General features: G+C 41.7%; 1 protein-coding gene and 1 pseudogene across 6 annotated transcripts in view; both read left to right on the plus strand.

The window, feature by feature from the left end:
- The first annotated feature begins 463 nt into the window (after window positions 1–463).
- The window catches only part of AMN1 (antagonist of mitotic exit network 1 homolog), a 57,992-nt gene continuing 36,742 nt past the window's right edge, over window positions 464–21,713 (plus strand). The window contains exons 1-3 of one of the 6 annotated variants that reach the window (XM_055357939.2): window positions 489–594; window positions 14,614–14,683; window positions 20,123–20,255. In XM_055357939.2, coding sequence (XP_055213914.1) covers window positions 20,139–20,255 — 117 coding nt within the window. In that variant the 5' untranslated portion in view covers window positions 489–594; window positions 14,614–14,683; window positions 20,123–20,138. Of the gene's footprint in view, window positions 595–10,190; window positions 10,325–14,613; window positions 14,684–14,931; window positions 15,123–20,122; window positions 20,256–21,713 lie in introns of those variants that run through there. The other 5 variants (XM_055357935.2, XM_031000920.3, XM_031000918.3 and 2 more) reach the window with 5 other exon arrangements.
- Window positions 10,319–14,604, plus strand: LOC129525840 (stathmin-like; annotated as a pseudogene).

The following is a 21,713-nucleotide window of genomic DNA, read 5'->3' on the forward strand; positions in this document are numbered from 1 at the left end:
GCTCAGTGCACGCTTCCTAGAAAGTGCTCAGTAAACTCGGATCCTCTAACACGCTCCGTTTGATGTTAATGGAGTCCGTATCCGAGCGGGTCTCCAGTGTGCATCACCAAGGGTATGGCCCAGCATCCAACGCATCCTTTTAGTAAGAGCAGCGACTTCTCAGCGCTCCCTTCGCCCCACGAGAGTTTTCGGCTCGCGGCGTTGCGGCGGGGCTGCGCGCTGCGCTGAACTCCCAAGAAATCTCCTGCAGCTGAACCGGAGCAGACGCCCGCCAGGTGAAAGAACTACAACTCCCGTCACGTTGCATCCGAGTTTAGGGCCTCTTTATAGTTTATCACACTCAGCCTCTTCCGCGCAGCCCTCAGTGGCTCCGCCCCAAAAGGGGCTCTCTTCTTTCCTTGTGGAGTCCGAAGCGTGGCCACGCCCCGGTCACCGGAAAAATCCGTGTGACGTCACAAAAACCTACGCGTCGCGCGGTGGGCGGGAGTTGGCGGACGGTCCCTAGCTGGGTTGTGGAGGCCCTGGGACCGCGGAAGAGGCTTCAGACGCTGCAGCGATGCCTCGCCCACGGCGGGTCAGTCAGCTCCTGGATCTGTGAGTCTACCCTGTCCCGCCTCCCTTCGCGCCGCCCCAGCACCTCCTCCAAACGGCCAGGCCCTGCGCTGCTCTTCCTCCCCGCCCCTTTCCCACCTGCCCCCCCGACCTCTGAAGAGGCCCCGCGTGTGTTTCTGTCCCTGGGTTCCTGATCTGTCGTTTCCTGGCTGAGGACAGTTGTGCAAAGTGGGTCTCTTGGCGGGCTTGCCCCTCCAACACTCCGCTGCGCGATGAGCGTCCATTCCTCAGTCAGCCTTGACAGCTCGGCGCCCCGGCTGTTACTGGCAGTGGCCTCTCTCTTAGCAGCTAAAAGCCTTGGTAGAAAAAAACACAACGCTAGATGAGGTTCTCAAAAGCTTCTAGCAGAATTCCACCCCTGTAACTGGAATAAACATTGACAGACCCTGGGATAAAGGTAACAAAGTGGTTAAGACCACGGATCCCTGGCTGAGATTGCTGTGTTCAGCCCCCGGCTCTGCCATTCACCAGCCACGTGACCATGGACCGGTAACGTAACCTCTCCCTGTGCCTAGGTTCTTTATCTATAAAATTTTTGTGATAACAGCACCCATCACATGGAGTTGTCCTGAGGGATGAATTTAAAACACGTAAAACCCTTACAAGGATGCCCAGCAAATAATAAACACCACTAAGTGTTATTGTTATTATTATTTCCTACCAGAAATTGTACGGAAATGGAAGTTACAAGGGCAATTGCGTCTCTCCAGGAGCTTTCAGTCCGTTAATATTGCCATGTAAAAAATAGACATCTTAAGGATAAGGAGAACAATCTCCTTAATCTACTGAAGGCTTTCTGAAACAATGGCATCTGATATTTTACATTAAACTTGGGAGGCCGAGGTGGGAGAACTGCTTGAGCTCAGGAGTTCGAGACCAGCCTGGGCAACGTGGCGAAACCCTGCCTCTACTAAAGATACAAAAATTAGCTGGGCACGGTGGTTCACGCCTGTAATCCCAGCACTTTGGGAGGCCGAGGCACTTGAGATCAGGAGAGTTGGAGACCAGCCTAGCCAGCATGGCAAAACCGCGGCATGTACTAAAAATACAGAAATTAGCCAGGAGTAGTAGTGGCGCCGGTAGTCCCAGCTACTCCGGAGGCTGAGGCAGGAGAATCGCCTCAACCCAGGAGGCAGAGGTTGCAGTGAGCTGAGATCGCGCCACTGCACTCCAGCCTAGGCGACAGAGCGAGACTGTCTCAAAAAAATAAAATAAATAACTATAATATATGTAGAATAATATCACAAGCGGGAGAGTAACAAACTTTTGAAATTTCTAATAAGGAAAAGAATAGGAGAAAGCTTTGTCAAGGGGGTTATTTTTGAACATTGGTAGTATCTGACGGTTGCAAATGGGAGGAAATGGAGAGAGTGAAATAAAGAGTAAAGGTTTGACGGGCAGGAAAGGTAGAAATATGAGAGAAGACCAGAAAGTAGCGCTCCAATGTGAATGGAAGATACAGTATGAATAGCACAGTAGTGAGACATAAAGCCAAGTCATTGGGAATAGAATCTTAGGGACCAGGATGAAGTAAGAGCATTTCCTCTTTTAGTCATGGGGAGCTATCAAAGGTTTTAGAACTGTACTGTGAGCAGAGAGAGATTTGAATTAGGCAGAAGTTGGAAATAGGGAGACACTTAGAAGACTGTTACAAAATCTTAAGAGGTGAAGAGCCCAAACCAGGAGACACGTGAAGATGTTCTTTGCAGAATTATTTCTGGTGGCATGGAGCTGGAATGGGAGAGTTACCATGGAATATTATGCAGCTGTTAGAAAAGCAAAGGGTAGGCCAGGCATGGTGGCTCACACCTGTAATCCCAACATTTTGGGACCCTGAGGAGGGTGGATTGCTTGAGGCCAGGAGTTGGAGACCAGCCTAGGCAACATGGCAAAACCATGTCTGTACCAAAAATAAAAAGTTAGCCAATCTCATAACCTGGTCTCAAAATAAATAAATAGATAAATAAATGAAAGAAAAGCAAAGGGTAGATTCATTTGGATAGAATTTTAAAACACAGTGCTTAGTGAAAAAAAGAGGAAACAGACTAACAATGTTAAGAAAAATTCTTCAGAACTTGGGGCTAAGACAAAGGGATGACTACATGATCTTCATTGTCATGCTAGAGTGTGGTCCCTAGGTAAAGGTCCATATTTGCCCTTAGAACCTAATTTTGTACCCTTCTGGGACAAGGTACAGTCTGAGACTGGCAGTTGGTCAGCAAGCTATTTCTGGTTTGTAACAAAGTAAGAAGCTTGAGCCAGACTAGTAATTAACTGTGTCACTAAGCACATTATTTAGTCCAGCTGATGAGGCTTTCTCCATGAAGGAAACAGGGCTTGGTTTATGTTCTTGCATAAACTCCTTATCTCCTCACTGACCAGCACTTTAACACTGCCTTAGAGAATCCTTTGGATCTGGGACATGAATAGTTTTGAATAGCGGGACCAAGGAAAGAGAAGAATTAGAAATTACTCTTTTAGCTGGGGGCTGTGGCTCATGCCTGTAACCCCAGCACTTTGGAAGGCCGAGGCAGGTGGATCACCTGAGGTCGGGAGTTCAAGACTAGTCTGACCAACATGGAGAAACCCTGTCTCTACTAAAAATACAAAATTAGCCGGCCGTGGTGGTGCATGCCTGTAATCCCAGCTCCTTGGGAGGCTGAAGTGGGAGAATTGCTTGAACCTGGGAGGCAGGGGTTGCGGTGAGCTGAGCTTGCACCGTTGCACTACAGTTTGGGCAACAAGAGCAAAACTCCGTCTCAAAAAAAAAAAAGAAATTACTCTTTTAGTTTTTAGCTTCTTTGACAGATAGAATGGTGATTAGACTATTATGGAGGAAGAAGTGTCTTATGGGGAAAATGAATCAGAATATCCAGTAGAAATATCAAGCAGGCAGTTAGAATATAATTTTGAATCTGAAAGAAAGATCAAGGATTAGGCTGGGTGCAGTGGCTCATGCCTGTAATCCCAACACTTTGGGAGGCCGAGGCAGGTGAATCACTTGAGGTCAGGAGTTCGAGACCAGCCTAGCCAACATGGTGAAACCCTGTCTCTACCAAAAATACAAAAAAAATTAACTGGGCATGGTGGTGCACACCTGTATTCCCAGCTACTTGGGAGGCTGAGGCAGGAGAATTGCTTGAACCCGGGAGGCGGAGCTTGGAGTGAGCCAAGATGGTGCTACTGCACTCCAGCCTGGGCAACAGAGTGAGACTCCGTCTCTAAATAAATAAATACATAAATACACAAATAAAATGAAGAGAGATCAAGGATTGAAACTAAGATTGGGGGTATAACTTTGTAGATGATAGGAAGCCATGGTTAAGTTTAAAAGAGGGCTATAGAGAGAAAAAAAGAAAGTCAAGGACAAAATTTTATGTAACACTTACATTAGAAGCAGTCCATGTTGCCAAAACTCTTTTATTTGTTAGATCAATTCACCATATGATGATTTGGCCAAATAGTAATAGATTGTTTCTTTTAAGTATAAAACGTAGAGCAACTACGTATTGTTTGGGATATCCACCCGTCTCCCCAATTGTTTTACAGCTTTTAAAGATTATAAGTTTTAGCTGACTTCTTTTTATTTTGTCTTGAGAAATGAGACTGCCTGTGCCAACTGTGGGGCCTGAGAATCAACACCACTTATGTCAACCTAACTTTTTGCTCTAGGAAATTTTTGCAAATCAGTTTATCTAAATAAACAGCTATCAGGACAAACATTTTGATTTTTAGGACAAACATTATGTTTATCTGGACAGATTGCTCATCAAGGCTGGCTTTTTGTGTCCATCCGTTTTAAACTAAGTCACAAACTTTGCCTAATCCTTACCCATTCGCCACTGTGGGGGGAGAAGCACCCACTTAAACTGGTGGCGTTTATATCCCAGAAACTTATGTATACTCTTGCCTAATATTCCTCTATTGAAATGCTACCAAAACCCTGTCAAGATGATCTCCCTCGCTGTAGTAAAGGTAATACATGATTTGACAAATTTAATCAATTTGTTTGACCAGCAGGGTTTCTGGATGGGCTTTGTGGCCATTTAATAGTCCTCCCAGAATTTTAAGAACTATTTGATTTGTTTCTGTCCCAACTCCCTGCTATTGCAGCTGGAGGGAACTGGAGCAGAAAGAGGAAACCATTTACTTTGGGAAACACATGGTACAGCCTCTGCACTGCTGAGCTCAGAGAAGAGCATACTAAAGGGCTAAGATGAGAGACTGAGAGAAAAAGGTGGCGGTGGGGGGCAGAGAGCCATGTTGTAGGAAAAAGGTAACATATTGAAATATACCTGAAATCTTGCATAAAGCAAAATACAGTAGTCTCTCCTTATGTGCTGTTTTGTTTCGGCAGTTTCAGGTACCTGCAGTCAACCATGGTAAAAAATATATATATATGTTAAATGGAAAATTCTAGGAAGAAACAATTCATAAATTTTAAATTATGCACCATTTTGAGTAGCATGATGAAATCTCATGCCACCCTGCCCTGTCTGCCCAGGATGTGAATTCTGCCTTCGTTCAGCATATCCATGCTGTCCATTTAGTAGCCTTCTTGGTTATCAGAGCTATTGTCGCAGGGCTACTGCATTCACATAACCCTGATATTACTTAACAATTGCACCAGAGCACAAGAGTACTGATGCTGGCATATTGTTACATGTATTTTTTATTTTTCCACCCAATCCCTGTAGATGTTGTTATAACTGTTCTATTTTATTGTTGTTGTTGTTCATCTCTTACTGTGCCTAATTTATATATTAAACTTTACCACAGGTATGTCTGCATAGTAAATGCAGGGTGTATATATAGGATTTAGGATTCAGTACTATCCATGATTTCAGGTGTCCACTGGGAGTCTTAGAATGTATTTCCCATGGATAAGGGGGATCTGCTATATAACAGGAGTGATTGTCAGTCACTTCAAATGCTTTACTTTTCTCTAATCCCCTACTCACAGAGGTCATGTGCAAGAGGAACAAGAGCATTTTTATAAAGTTTACACAGACTTACCTTGTTTCCTTGCTTGACTGGTGTGGGTCACTGTAGGGGTACTTGGTGAGCAGTATCCTCAACCAAGTGGTAGTTATCTTTGTTATCTAGGGCAGGAGTTGGTAACCTTTCTGTGAAGGGCCAGATAGTAATATTTTCAGCTTTGTAGGCTACACACCCTCTGACACAGTTACTCAGCTCTGCCATTGTAGAACACAAGCAGCCACAGACAACACATAAAGAAATGACAGCAGCCTGAGGATGATAAGGGGTGTGAAACATCTGTTGAATACCTTGACTATCGGCTCATTGTTGAGCAACCTTTGCAGTAAAAGACCTGTCATTGTCAGAGTGAAAGTGGTCTGCTTTGGGAGGCCGAGATGGGCGGATCACGAGGTCAGGAGATCGAGACCATCCTGGCTAACATGGTGAAACCCTGTCTCTACTAAAAATACAAAAAATTAGCCGGGCATAGTGGCTGGCGCCTGTAGTCCCAGCTACTCAGGAGGCTGAGGCAGGAGAATGGTGTGAACCCAGGAGGCGGAGCTTGCAGTGAGCCGAGATCGCAGTGGTCTGGAAAACCAAAAACATAACACACTTTGATCAGTGTGGCTGGAGTTGGTTGATCAGACTGAAACCATGAAACCATAACCTGAAAAAATGTCAACAACTGTAACACATTAACAATAGCCCCAGGGGTGGTGTGTGTGTGCGTGTGTGTTTGTGTGTGTGTCAGTCAAAGGCAGTGTTCCAATAAAATTTGATTTCTTTCTTGTTTTTTGAGACAAGGTCTCATTCTGTTGCCCAGGCTGGAGTGCAGTGGCCCGATCTCAGCTCACTGCAACCTCTGCCTCCCAGGTTCAAGTGATTCTCCTGCCTCAGCCTCCCAAGTAGCTGGGATTACAGGCATGCACTACCACACCTGGCTAATTTTTTGTATTTTTAGTAGAGACAGGGTCTCACCAGCTTGGCCAGCCTGGTCTTGAGCTCCTGACTTCAGGTGATCTGCTTGCCTCAGCCTCCCAAAGTTCTGGGATTACAGGTGTGAGCCACCGTGCCAGGCGTAAAGCTTGATTTCTGAAAACTAGCAGCTGGCTACGTTTGTCCCACAGGTCATAGTTTGCTGACCCCTGATCCAGGTTTCAGTACAACAAGAGAATCCAGGTGGCTGAACCAGAATTAAGTTTGAATTTCCTAAGTTCCCTTTTGCCAGACTGCCACCCAGAGAGTGTACCAACCAGGCTGACTTGGAGTCATTGTTTGGAGAAAGAAAGCTGCATATCATGCCCAGGAATTGTCAGAGTGGAATCCCAGAATTTCAGACTAAGTCTAGCGAACCCTCCCCTTTTCATCCTGATCATTATATAGGAGGTGGCTAGGAGACTATGAACCCTTTCAGGGTGCCTTTTTTGTGACCAAACTACCTTACTAAGATGCATGGACCAGGAGAGTGTGAAGGAGGTAGAGTCAGAAATTTCTTTTAGTGGATTTTGTAAAAGTCCGTTTTACTTCTTGTTGGAGCCAACACCCTAAGGATGATAAGGGGCGTGAAATATCCGTTGAATACCTTGACTTATTGGCTCATTGTTGAGGAATCTCTGCGCAGTAAAAGACATATCATTGTCAGAGTGAAAGTGGTCTGGAAAACCAAAAACATAACACATTTTGATCAGTGTGACTGGAGTTGGTTGAACAGACTGGAACAATGAAACCATAACCCGAAAAAATGTCAACAACTGTAACACATTAACAATAGCCCCAGGTGTGTGTGTGTGTGTGTGTGTGTGTGTGTGTGTCAAAGGCCTGATATAGTCAACTTGTCAGAAGTAAGAGGGACCACACACCATAAAATATGGTCTATTTCACTGAGACAAAACAGGCTGACTTTTGAAAGGAAGCACAAGACCAGCATGCAATGGTAGCATCAGATACATGTAATCTTTACTCTGTTCCTAGGCCATGATGGCAGATAATGTTGCTATGTGCAGTGTGTTGTTGCAGTGTGCAGACTGCTGATCCTGGCAGCAGTGGCAGCAGTCTGGATGGTGTATACTTGATTAGCAGCATCATTGCAGTCTATTCCATTAGAGAATGAGCCATTACCATGGACATCTGTCTGATTCTCTGCTGTGATTTGTTTTCACAGTTCACAGTCCTAAAGAGGAGTGTCTGTAATCCGCTAGTTTGTTTTCTTCCAAGTGGCAGACCAGGTAACATTGTCAACAGCCCAAGAGTCAGTAAAAATATAATATGCCTTGACCAAGGACGTGTTGTTTGTTGACTAAGATAGATATTGGCAAACTTTGTAGGCTCCACCTGCAGTGTCACTTTAGCCTCTCTTCCCCACTGAAGACTTTACCCAGACCCCATCAGTTGCATTTGGTTGCCTTTTTCCCCTAAGGGATCAGAGACCAAGGAGCTTAATGTGTGCCCAAGTTATGAATTATAGCAACAGCCAACAGGAGACTGCTGTTCACCAGCTGGAAGTGTGGGGAATGCAGAGTGGCAGGGAGGTTGGCTCACAGGGAATGCTGAGGGTGTTGAGGATATTTCCCTCTTGCTGTCCACTCCTGTATTGATGCCACCCCAGTATTGATACCTGAGCATCAGATACCCAGCTTCCTTCCCTGGGTACCTCCCATTGAGCATCCAAACCCGGAAGTCCTTCTTTTTCTGCCCCAGTGGAAACCGCTACATTTTACTCCACGGTCCTTGATAATTTCGGCCACCCATATGCCCAGCACCCCATCATCCTCACCAATCAAATCAGACTGTCACAGGAGCCAGATATATAAGCAGCTGGCTTTGCACTGTTAGGCAAGGCTCTGCATTCACTTTTGTTTTGAGAGACTGCTCACCTGTGGCTCAACCAAATAAATGAGGCTGGTCTCAAACTCCTGGACTCAAGAGATATTCCCACGTTGGCTTCCAAAGTGCTGGGATTATAGATATGAGCCACTACACTTGGCCTACAATTCTGCTACAATTTGACTTCGAAGTCTATACCCAATTGAATTGAAACTGGGTACTCAAATACTTGTACATGAATGTTCATAGCAGCATTATTCACATTAGCCAAAGGTAGAAAAACCCAGATAGATGTCCATCAATTGATGAATCAATAAACAAAATGTGGTATATTTGTATAGTTGAATGTTATTCAGCTGTAAAAAGGAATGAAATACTGATACATACTACAATGTGGATAAACCTTGAAAACATGATGCTAATTGGAGGCAGCCAGACACAGAGGCCACATATTGTATAAATCCAGATAAATCAATAGTGACAGGAAGCAAATTGGTAGTTCTGAGGTATTACAACCCATAATTGGTATTTGTGAGAAAAAGGAGGAATGGGGATTGACTTTTTTTTTTTTTTTTTTTTTTTTGAGACAGAGTTTCACTCATGTTGTCCAGGCTGGAGTGCAGTGGCACGATCTCAGCTCACTGAAACCTCTTCCTCCATGGTTCAAGCGATTTTCCTGCCTCAGCCTCCCAAGTAGCTGGGATTACAGGCACCTGCCACCACACCCGGCTAATTTTGTGTTTTTAGTAGAGATGGGGTTATACCATGTTGGTCAGGCTGGTCTCGAACTCCTGACCTCAGATGATCCACCTGCCTCAGCTTCCCAAAGTACTGGGATTACAGGCGGGAGCCACCACACCCGGCAGGGACTGACTTCTTAATAGAGATAAGTTTTCTTTTGGGCTGGTGAAAATGTTTTAGAACTAGATACAGGTGGTAGTTGCACAACATTGTAAATGTACAAAATGCCACTGAAGTGCACACTGTAAAATGATTAATTTCATATTATCTTTCATCTCAACTTTTTAAAAGAAAAAAGAAGTAAAGCAATGTATGTTGACAATGTCAAATGACAACGGAATGGAAAAATTAAATGTAGTATATTCACACAATGAAATATATGTATACACACATACATGTATCATCTATGTATTATAACATATAGTGAGAATGAAATGAACTGTGGCCGCATGCAACCACTTGAATAAATTGCACAAACAAAAGGTTCCATTGTATAACTATATTGTAATTCATTCTATTTACTGTGGATGGTAATTTGAGTTGTTTTTAGTTCTCTCTGTTACAAACAATGCTGCTGTGAGTTTTGTTGTCTACATCTTCTGACTCAAAAGTGCAAGGTTTTCCAGGGTTGATACCTCCAACTGGAATTGCTAGATCTTAGGATCTATACATCTTTAGCTTTACTAGATAAGGCCAAACAGTTTTCCCAGATGCTTGTACCAAATTACATGCCTACTCTCAATGTTTGAGAGTTCCTGTTGACTACCATCTTGACCAACACTTGATGTTCTCCATACCTTTCTGAAGTCTTTGAAGTCTCTAAAGAGATAGGGAGGCTTGATAAAATGCTACATAAGTTCTTACAGTCACTAGATCTACAGTGAGCAATACAAATAACATATTGTATATTCCAGAACAAATATAATTTTATATGTGTATAATTGTATATATTTTTACTTCCCTAACAAAATGTCTAACCTTTTCTCTACATTTTTGAAATTTCTGAAAAATTTGCTTTTCTGATCCTAGTGATGCTTAGGAAAGATTTTATATCATTAAAAAGAAATTGGGGGGTCACTTCCAAGATGGCTAAATCGGAACAGCTCCAGTCTGCAGCTCCCAGCAAGATTGACGCAGAAGATGGGCGATTTCTGCATTTCCAACTGAGGTACCTGGTTCATCTCACTGGGACTGGTTGAACAGTGACTGCAGCCCACGGAGGGCGAGCTGAAGCAGGGCAGGGCGTCGCCTCACCTGGGTGCAAGGGGTCGGGGGATTTCCCTTTCTTAGTCAAGGGAAGCTCTGAGTGACTGTACCTGGAGGAACAGTACACTTCTGCCCAAATACTGCGCTTTTCCCACGGTCTTCCCAATCGGCAGACCAGGAGACTGCCTCCTGTGCCTGGCTTGGTAGGTCCCATACCCACGGAGCCTTGCTCGCTGCTAGCGCAGCAGTCTGAGATCGACCTGGGATGTGGGAGCTTGGCGGGGGGAGGGGCATCTGCCATTGCTGAGGCTTGAGTAGGCAGTTCTATGCTCACAGTGTAAACAAAGTGGCAAGGAAGCTCACACTGGGCGGAGCCCACTACAGCTCAGCAAGGCCTACTGCCTCTCTAGATTCCACCTCTGGGGCAGGGCATATCTGAACAAAAGGCAGCAGACAGGTCTATAGACCCAGGCAAACAGGGTCTGTAGTGGACCTCCAGTAAACTCCAACAGACCTGCAGCTGAGGGGCCTGTCTGTTAGAAGGAAAACTAACAAACAGAAAGGAATAGCATTAACATTAACAAAAAGGACATCCACACCAAAACCCCATCCATAGGTCACCAACATCAAAGACCAAAGGTAGATAAAACCACAAAGTTGGGGAGAAACTAGAGCAGAAAGCCTGAAAATTCCAAAAACCAGAACGCCTATTCTCCAGAGGAACACAACTCCTCGCCAGCAAGGGAACAAAACTGGACAGAGAATGAGTTTGACGAGTTGACAGAAGTAGGCTTCAGAAGGTTGGTAATAACAAACTCTCCAAGCTAAAGAAGCATGTTCTAACCCAACACAAGGAAGCTAAGAACCTTGATAAAAGGTTACAGGAACTGCTAACTAGAATAACCAGTTTAGAGAAGAACATAAATGACCTGATGGAGCTGAAAAACACAGCATGAAAACTTCATGAAGCATATACAATATCAATAGCCAAATTGATCAAGCAGAAGAAAGGATAGCAGAGATTGAAGATCAACTTACTGAAATAAGAGGCGAAGACAAGATTAGAGAAAAAAGAATGAAAACGAACAAAGCCTCCAAGAAATATGGGACTATGTGAAAAGACCAAACCTACGATTGATTGGTGTACCTGAAAGTGATTGAGAGAATGGAACCACGTTGGAAAACACACTTCAGGATATTATGCAGGAGAACTTCCCCAACCTAGCAAGACAGGCCAACATTCAAATTCAGGTTGAACAATGAGAACACATGGACACAGGGAGGGGAACATCACACACCGGGGCCTGTCGGGGGGTTGGGGACAAGGGGAGGGAGAGCATTAGGACAAATACCTAGTGCATGCAGGGCTTAAAACCTAGATGACAGGATGATAGGGGCAGCAAACCACCATGGCACATGTATACCTATGTAACAAACCTGAATGTTCTGCACATGTATCTCAGAACTTAAAGTAAAATTAAAAAAAAAAAAGTTAACTATAAATCTTAGTTACCAAGAAATCCCAGTTTCTGATACTGCCTCTTGTGAATTAAATAAGACTGAATTAAATTAGACTGTCAGTAGACAGATTAGAAGGCACCACGGAAGAGTCTTGAATTAAAACAAGTTTAAAGTAGCTTGACACTAGAGAAGAATTTATTTAATCTTTTTTCATAACGAATGTGTTTATCCAGGAATACCATTTGACCCAGCAATCCCATTACTGAGTATATACCCAAAGGAATATAAATGATTCTATTACAATGAATGTTTGCTTATTGCACACATATGTTTATTGCAGCACTATTCACAATAGCAAAGACATGGAACCAACTCAAATGCTCATCAACGATAGACTGGATAAAGAAAGTGTGGTACATATAAACCATGGAATACTATGCAGCCATAAAAAGAAATGAAATCACGTCCTTTGCAGGGACATGGATAAAGCTGGAAGACATCATCCTCAGCAAACTAACACAGGAACAGAAAACCAAACACCGCATGTCATAAGTGGAGCTGAATGATGAGAACACATGGACACAGGGAGGGGAACAACACACACCGGGGCCTGTGGTTGCGGGGAGCAAGGGAAAGGATAGCATCAGGACAAATAGACAATGCATGTGGGGCTTAATACCTAGGTGTATATCCCGGAACTTAAAGTAAAATAAAAATGTAAAAAAAAAAAATCAGTTCCTGGTGGTTTGTAAGTCAAAAAGTAAAGGTGAAACAATAAACTTAGTGAATTCTTGTAGAAGAAAACATAGGAGAATATCTTCATGAACTTAGGACAGGGAAAGTTTATGAAGAGGACAAAAAATCACCTGCTGTAATGGAAAACACTGATAAATTGGACTGTATTAGAATGTACTTCTCTTCAGCAAAAGACATGATTAAGAAAGTGGAAAGGCAGTCCACGGAATGGGGGAATATATTTGCAACATATATAACAAACAGAAGGTTCATATCCAGCATATAACAGGAATTCCTATATATCAGTAAGAAACATAATTAACCCAAAATGAAATATGGCAAAATACTTGAGTAGATATTCCACAAAAGAGGATATCCAACCAGACAATAAAAAGATGAATGTGTACCCATATTAATCAGAGATTGCAATTTAATGCCACATTGCATTGCTATTATATACCCACTAAAATGACTAAAATTTAAAAGATTAACAATGCCAAGTGTTGGCAAGGATATGGACCACAAGAATGCTCATTCACCAATGGTAGGATTGTGATTGGGTACAATCACTTTGAAAAACTGGCATTAAGCTAAACATATGCCTACCCTATGAGCCAGCAGTTCCACTACTAGATATATACACTCAGTTGAAACACAGATACGTGTGTACCAAAAGACATGTCTAAGAATATTCATATTGATATTCATAATAATAAAGAGTTACAAACGACCCAACTGTGTATTCACTGTAGAATAAATTGGTCAAACAACAGAATATTATACGTTAGTGAAAATGGAAATGAACAACGTGAAAATGGAAATGAATAATCTATAGCTACATGTAACGATACAGATAAATTTCACAAACATAATGTTGAGCAAAAGAAACCATGGAAAAATGATGGAGCAATACTGAAATCAAACAGAATAGTCTCTAAAGTGAAAAACATGAATACGGATAAAGAGAGACATTACTTAATGATAAAAGGAATATTCCACAAGAAAATATCATGAATTTGCAACTAACACCAGTCTTACAAAAAGGAAACCTGTCATGTAGTTTAGTCAAATTTAGTCACGTTAGGAAACTTAATAAACTACTCTTACATTTTATAAATACAGAAAACAGCTCAGAGTGTGGTCAGGTGGCTCAGATCTAGCAGAGTTTTCCTTATCCCAGTGGATTTTGTAGAATACACTGCCAGTCTCTTGTCTTTCATTCATCATGGCTATTTCTGATATCCAGGTGAAAGCACTGGAGAAGTGTGCCTCAGGCTAGGCTTTTGAGCTGATTCTCAGATACCATCAAAAGAATCCATCCCAGAGTTCCTTATTTCCCCTCCAAAGAAGAAAGATCTTTCCCTGGAGGAAATTCAGAATAAATCAGAAGCTTCAGAAGAAAGACACAAGCCCTGCGAAGCTGAGGTCTTGAAGCAGCTTGCTGAAAAATGAGAGCAGGAGAAAGAAGTGCTTCAGAAATCAATAAAAGAACAGCTTCAGTGAAATAGCAGAAGAGAGACTGACCCACAAAATGGAAGCTAACAAAGAGAACAGGAAGGCGCAAATGACTACCACACTGGAGTGTTTGCAGAGAAAGATAAGCACGTTGAAGAAATGCGGAAGAGCAAAGAATCCAGAGATCCTGGTGATGAGGCTGAAGCTGACTAATTCGTTCTAAGAACTGACTTTCTCCCCGCTCTTCTTCCTAGATATTCAGACTATACTGGCCAGTGTCATTTTATTTTTTGCTCCTGACGAATATTCTAGAAGCTGATGTAGGACTAGATAGGTAAATCCAGACTGTACAATGTTGTTTTAGGAGCTAAAGGGAAGAAACTGAAAGAGTTTTACTCTTTTTCTAAAATGTTGGTCTTTCTAACATAGCTATTTTTCTTGTTGCATCTTTGCTACTTCAGTACACTTGGGTTAATGGCTAGTACTGTACTGGCTTTGTGAAACGTATTTGTGAAAAGAGTATGTAGTGGCTTCTTTTGAACTGTTTGATACTGAATATTTGTTCATTTTTTAATCCCAATTCTGTCCTAATTTTACCAGATGCTACTGGACTTGAATGGTTAATAAAATTGCACAATGTTGTTGGTGGCAGTGACTTCTTTCTGTTCAGGTAATAAGTTAAAAAGATCCTCCTAGTTTATATTTGTTTCAGGTAGAGCTTTTAGGTCAATGGAAATAACCAGCACACACATTACTGCAAAGTCTCTGCTTTTGAGTTTCTTGCTTGAGTTGTTTGTATTGTCTTCTACAATCGTTGCTTTGTTTCAATGCCTGGACCCTGATCAGCTGTTGCTCTATTCTTTCAAATGTTTATTTGCAAACAATCTTTTTTGTTCTGTGTTCCTGTTTAAAACGCAGATTAAGGCCGAGCGCAGGGCTCATGCCTGTAATCCCAGCAGTTTGGGAGGCCAAGGCGGGAGGCTCACTTCAGCCCAGGAGTTCAAGACCGGCCTGGGCAACATATAGAGACCCCATCTCTACAAGAAATACAGAAAATTAGCTGATTGTGGTGGTGCATGTCTGTAGTCCCAACTACTTGGGAGGCTGAGGTAAGAGGATCACTTGAGCCTTGGAGGTTGAGGCTGCAGTGAGCTGTGATTGTGCCACTGTACTCCAGCCTGGGCAACAGAGTGAGACCTTGTCTCAAGATAAATAAATAAAAATTTTAAAGGCAGATTAAAAGCACAAATGGTGTTTCTAGAGAACAATTTAGAGGGAATCTTAAGATCCTAGTTGGAGATATCTGGTGGTTTGCTTGCTTTATATTACAGGTGGAGGTGTATTCTAATGCTTTCCTGCCATAAAAGCTATAATTTGAGAATTGGAAAATTTTTTGGGCTTTTTTCTTTACCCCCGACTCATAGTACAGCTTTGAGAATATCATAATATTAAAAAAGCTTTCCATGCTGCTGTAGCAACTCCTGTGAAATGATTTAAGGGAACTTTATTTATATTTTAAAAATCAATAATTTATTTATAGATATATACATTAGTATTAAAAGTATAATTAAACAATGGACAGGAACTATTTTTAAAACTTTATGGTAGTAATTGTCTCTACAAACAGAGATACATAGAGTAAACCAGTCAAGTATATAAAAGTGGCTTTAATTTTATCAGAAAATTTTTTTTTTCTTTTTTTGAGACAGTCTAGCTCTCTCACCCAGGCTGGAGCGCAGTGGCACAATCACAGCTTACTGCAGCCTCACCTCCTGGACTCAAACAATCCTCCCACCTCAGCACCCCCGCACCCCAGGTAGCTGGGGCTACAAGTGAATGCCACTACACCCAGCTAATTTTTGTATTATTTGTAGAGACAGGGTTTTGCCATGTTTCCCAGGCTTGTCTTGAACTCCTGGGCTCGAGTGAGCCTCCTGTCTCAGTCTCCCAAAGTGCTGGGATTATAGACATAAGCCACCATGCTCAGCCTTAATCAGAAATGTTTTATGTCTTGAGATGTTGGACACAAATATGATAAAAGAGTAACAAAATTCTAGGTTTGAGGTACATAGATGTATATCACCATGTTTTATATTTCTGTATTTTTGAAATTTTTTATTATAAAACAACAAGCAAAAACTTGCAGAAATGAAAAGAAGACTTGATTTTAAATTACAAATATCATAAACTACAAATTCCACATATTTAGTAGAAAAATAAGAATACAGTAGAATTAGATAATACTGTAAATAAACATATATACATTAAACATATTTATGTGCAAACACATATACATACATGGAGAGAGATACTTATACACACATATATATATAACACACAGAGAGAACATTACATCTCTCATGTAGATAATATACATTCTCTGAATATATAGGGCATGTATTTGGCCACAACAAAGAGCTCTTACAAATTTGTCAACAAATAACAAAATGGTCCTCAAAAAACTAAAAATGGAACTACCCTATGATTCAGCAATTTCACCACTGGGTAAATATCCAAAAGAAAATAAATAAATATATAAAAGAGATATCTGCACTCCCATGTTTATTGCAGCACTATTTGTAATAACCAAAATATGGGCTGGGCATGGTGGCTCACACCTGTAATCCCAACACTTTGGGAGGCCGAGGCGGGTGGATCACGAGGTCAGGAGTTTGAGACCATCCTGGCTAACATGGTGAAACCCCATCTCTACTAAAAAAGAAAAAATTAGCTGAGCGTGGTGGCATGCACCTGTAGTCCCAGCTACTTGGGAGGCTGAGGCAGGGGAATTGCTTGAACCCGGAAGGCAGAGGTTGCAGTGAGCTGAGATTGTGCCACTGCACTCCAGCCTGGCAACAGAGCAAGACTCTGTCTCAAAAAAATAAAAATAACCAAAATATGGAATCAACCTAAGTGCCCATCAATGGATGAATGAATAAAGAAAATGTGGTATAATACATATACATGATGGAATATTATTCAGCCATTAAAAAATAATGAAATCTGCTGGGTACAGTGGCTCACGCCTGTATTCCCCACACTTTGGGAGGCCAAGGCAGGCAGATCACGAGGTCAAGAGTTCAAGATCAGTCTGGCCAACATGGTGAAACCCTGTCTCTACTAAGAATACAAAAATTAGCTGGGCGTGGTGGCACGTGCCTGTAATCCCAGCTATTTGGGAGGCCAAGGAAGGAGAATTGCTTGAACCTGGGTGGCAGAGGTTGCAGTGAGCCGAGATTGCACCACTGCACTCTAGCCTGGGCGACAGAGCAAGACTCCACCTTGAAAAAAAATAATAATAAAATAAAATAATAATGAAATCTTAGTCAAGTGTGGTAAGCATGCCTCTAGAAGCTGAGGCAGGAGGATCTCTTGAGCCTAGGAGGTTAAGGCTGCAGTGAGCCGTGATTGCACCATTGCACCCCAACCTAGGCAACAGAGCAAGACCCCATCTCGGGAGAGAGGGAGGTAGGGAAGGAGGGAGGGAGGGAGGGAATGAATGAATTCTGTCATATGCAGCAACATGGATGGAACTGGAGGTCATTTTGTTAAGTAAGCCAGACACAGAAAGACAAATGTCACATGTTCTCGTTCATATGTGGGAGCTAAAAAAAGTGGATATCATGAAGATAAAGAGTAGATGGGTGGCTAACAGAGGCTGGGAAGGGCAGGGGATGGCGGCATAGAGAGAGGTTGATTAATGGGTATAAATACACAAATAAAAAATAGTGTTCAATAGATGGGTAGGGTGACTATAGTTAACAATAATCTATTATACACTTCAAAATGGTTAGAAGAGAATAATTTGAATGTTCCTAGCATAAACAAAAGATAAATATTTAAGGTGATGGATAACCCAGTTACCCTGATTTGATCTTTACACATTATATGAATGTATCAAATTATCACATGTACCCTGAAAATATGTACATCTATTATGTATCAGTTTTTAAAAATAACAAAACAGGCAAAGGATATGTATAGATTGTTTATGGAAAAGCATATCCAGATAGCCAGCAAGCTCATGCAAGGATGTTAAGTTTATTGGTAATTAGAGAAATACAAGTTAACGTAATAGTGAGACATCATTTTCACCTGTTAGGCCTTCCAACATTTAAGAGTAGGTGATCTTGAAAACAGTGCTGAGTGAAAAACTAAACAAATCTATGACAAGTCCCATGTTTATAAATTAGAAATGCATGCATACAATAAACATGTTAAAAGGAAATATACAATGAAAGGATACACATTAAACATGAGAATGGTTTCCTAGAGGGGTGGGGAATGGGAGTGGGAAATGGAGATAACAAAGAAATGGAAAGAATAAATAAAATTAAAATTAAATATAAAATAAATAAATAGGGCTGGGTGCAGTGGCTCATGCCTGTAATCCCAAGTGAGGAGTTCTGACCATCCTGGCCAATATGGTGAAACCCCATCTCTATTAAAAATACAAAAATTAGCCAGGCATGGTGGCACACGCCTATAGTCCCAGCTACTTGGGAGGCTGAAGCAGAAGAATTGCTTGAACCTGGGAGGCAGAGGTTGCAGTGAGCTGAGATCATGCCACTGCACTCCAGCCTGGGTGACAGAGCGAGACTCTGTCTCAAAAAATAAATAAACTAGCCATGATATCTATTGCTGGAAGGATGTAGAGGGAAAGGAGCTTTCTGACACTACTAATAGAAATATGAAGTGTTTTCCAGACTTTCTGAAAAATAATCCGACAACATATCCTAGAAATAGTGGTAATGCTTGTCAGCATACAAGTCACTAAATAGATCATCCGTACTGTGAAATATGATGTGGCCATTAAGGGAGAATCAGTACTGTGTCGGATGCCTTGAAGGGATTTCATAAGATACTGAATGAAAGGCGGTGTATAAAAGTAAGTGTACTGTGGTGCTGTTTTAGGAAACAATGACCCCTCCCCCACACAAGCCTTTAAATGTGTGTGTGTGTGTGTGTGTGTGTGTGTGTGTACAAGAACAGAGAAAAATAAGAAAGAATATATGCTACATTGGTGTAGAGAGCTAATGGAGGGGGAAGGACAAGAGAGGAAACTGTGTAGGAAACCAAAAGAGGAAAAAGAAAAAATTAAAATTGCACTAAAAAATTAATCACAGGTATATGATCACATTCACTCATGAATGTAAAATTTTGTATATGTGGGGATATTTGTAGACAGAAATTAATAAGATTTGTATTTGTTTCTTTAAAGTATGAGTTTTTCAGATGGTTGGAATTTCAGGACACAGATAAGATATGTTGGTCATAAGATTCTTGGTTGTTGCCTGATAACTCTACTTTCTGCCTATACAACCCTGGCACTGAGTTTGATATCTCTGTGATTTGTAATATTTGCTGAATCTTTGTGGTTATGGTTCTTTCTCTAGTGATTTCATTATCCACATAGTTTTCAAGAAAAATAGTAAAAACAAGTTTGCTGGATTAACAGATAAAACTTTTCAATTAGTGGGTCCCAATATAAAGCTTATTTAGGAGTATGTGTCTTAGAAATTAGACACTTAGGAAAAACATTCTTGTTGGTCATTTAAAATGCATTTTGATAAATGAGGTATGCATAGAAAAAAATTGTAGAGGAAGAGCATCTTGTCCGTAATTTAACACAGACTAGGTTTTTGAAGCTTACAGAGCTAAAGTTGTAAATATAGTATTAATATAAAATGTATATACTTTTTTTTGAGACAGGATCTTGCTCTGTTGCCCAGGCTGGAGCGTAGTGGCACAATCACAGCTCACTGCAGTCTCGACCTTCTGGGCCCAAGCGATCCTCCCACCTCAGCCTCCCAAGTAGCTGGGACTACAGGCCCACATCACCATGCTCAGCTAATTTTTGTATTTTTTTTTCTTTTTTTGTAGAGACAGGGTTTCACTATGTTGTTCAGGCTGGTCTCGAACTCCTGAGCTCAAGCCATCCTCCTGCCTGGGCTTCCCAAAGTGTTGGGATTACAGGTGTGAGCCACCACACCCAGCCAAAATGTACACACTTTTATGAAAGGGCTAAGTGCTAACAAATAGCATTAAGACAAGTGTTAGGAATCAGTACAGGCCCAGTGTGATTTACTATATTGTATTTGTATTTCAGATGCCTTTGGTGCTTCATGAAGAATATTTCCAGATATCTCACAGACATTAAGCCTTTGCCTCCCAACATAAAAGACAGACTGATTAAAATAATGAGTATGCAGGGACGGATAACAGATTCAAATATAAGTGAGGTAAGAGTATGAATAACTGTAAAGCAAGCATGTTATATTTTCTGTTTAGATATGGTTTTAGATTTTTGGAACAATGGTATATGGTAAGACTGGTAATCATTTTTAATTTTTTTTTTTTATACAGGGTCATGCTCCGTTGCCCAGGCTGGAGTACAGTGGTGCAATCTCAGCTCACTGCAACCTCCGCTGCCTGGACTTAGGTGATCCCTCTTCAGCCTCCTGAGTAGTTGGGACTATAGGTGTACACCACCATGCCTGGCTAATTTTTGCATTTTTTGTAGAGACAGGGTTTCACCATGTTGCCCAGGCTGGTCTCGAACTCCTGAGCTCAAGTGATCCATCCGCCTCAGCCTCTCAAAATGCTGGGATTACAGGTGTGAGCCACCATGCCTGGCCCACATTTTAGAATATTATAAAGTATAAGGGTTTGTTTTTTTCCCTCCAGATAACCAAGATGTCCATATGTAATTATCAGAGGAACCTGCCCCCAATATTTCAATGTAGGTTCTTTCTATTTTTCCTAAGTGTCGGCTGGTCTGAGAAATAAAGAGAAAGAGTACAAAGAGAGGAATTTTACAGCTGGGCCTCCAGGGGTGACATCACATATTGGTAGGACTGTGATGCCCACCTGAGCCACAAAACCAGCAAGTTTTTATTAAGGATTTCAAAAGGGGAGGGATGTACGAACAGGGAGTAGGTCACATGCTTTAAAGGGCAAAAAGCAGAGCAAAGATCACATGCTTCTGAGGAAACAGGGCAAGGGCGAAATCAGAATTCCTGATAAGGGTCTATGTTCAGCAGTGCACATATTGTCTTGATAAACATCTTAACAGAAAACGGTTCGAGAGCAGAGAACCAGTCTGACCTCAAATTTACCAGGGCTGGGGTTTCCCAATCCTAGTAAGCCTGAGGGTACTGCAGGAGACCAGGGCGTATCTCAGTCCTTATCTCAACCGCATAGGACAGACACTCCCATAGGACAGACACTCCCAGAGTGGCCATTTATAGACCTCCCCCCAGGAATGCAATTCTTTCCCTAGGGTCTTAATATTCCTTGCTAGGAAAAGAATTTAGCAGTATCTCTCCTACTTGCACATCTGTTTATAGGCTCTCTGCAAGAAGAAAAATATGGCTCTTTTTGCCTGACCCCGCAGGCAGTCAGACCTTATGGTCGTCTTCCCTTTTTCGCTAAAATTGCTGTTATTCTGTTCTTTTTCAAGGTGCACTGATTTCATATTGTTCAAACACATGTTTTACAATCAATTTGTACAGTTAATGCAATCATCACAGTGGTCCAGAGGTGACGTACATCCTCAGTTTATGAAGATAATAGGATTAAGAGATTAAAATAAAGACAGGCATCAGAAATTATGAAAGCATTATTTGGGAAGTGATAAATGTCCATGAAATCTTCACAATTTATGTTCCTCTGCCATGGCTCCAGCTGGTCCCTCCATT

This window comes from Gorilla gorilla, chromosome 10 (assembly GCF_029281585.2).
Source record: "Gorilla gorilla gorilla isolate KB3781 chromosome 10, NHGRI_mGorGor1-v2.1_pri, whole genome shotgun sequence".
Classification (NCBI taxonomy): Eukaryota; Metazoa; Chordata; class Mammalia; order Primates; family Hominidae; genus Gorilla; species Gorilla gorilla.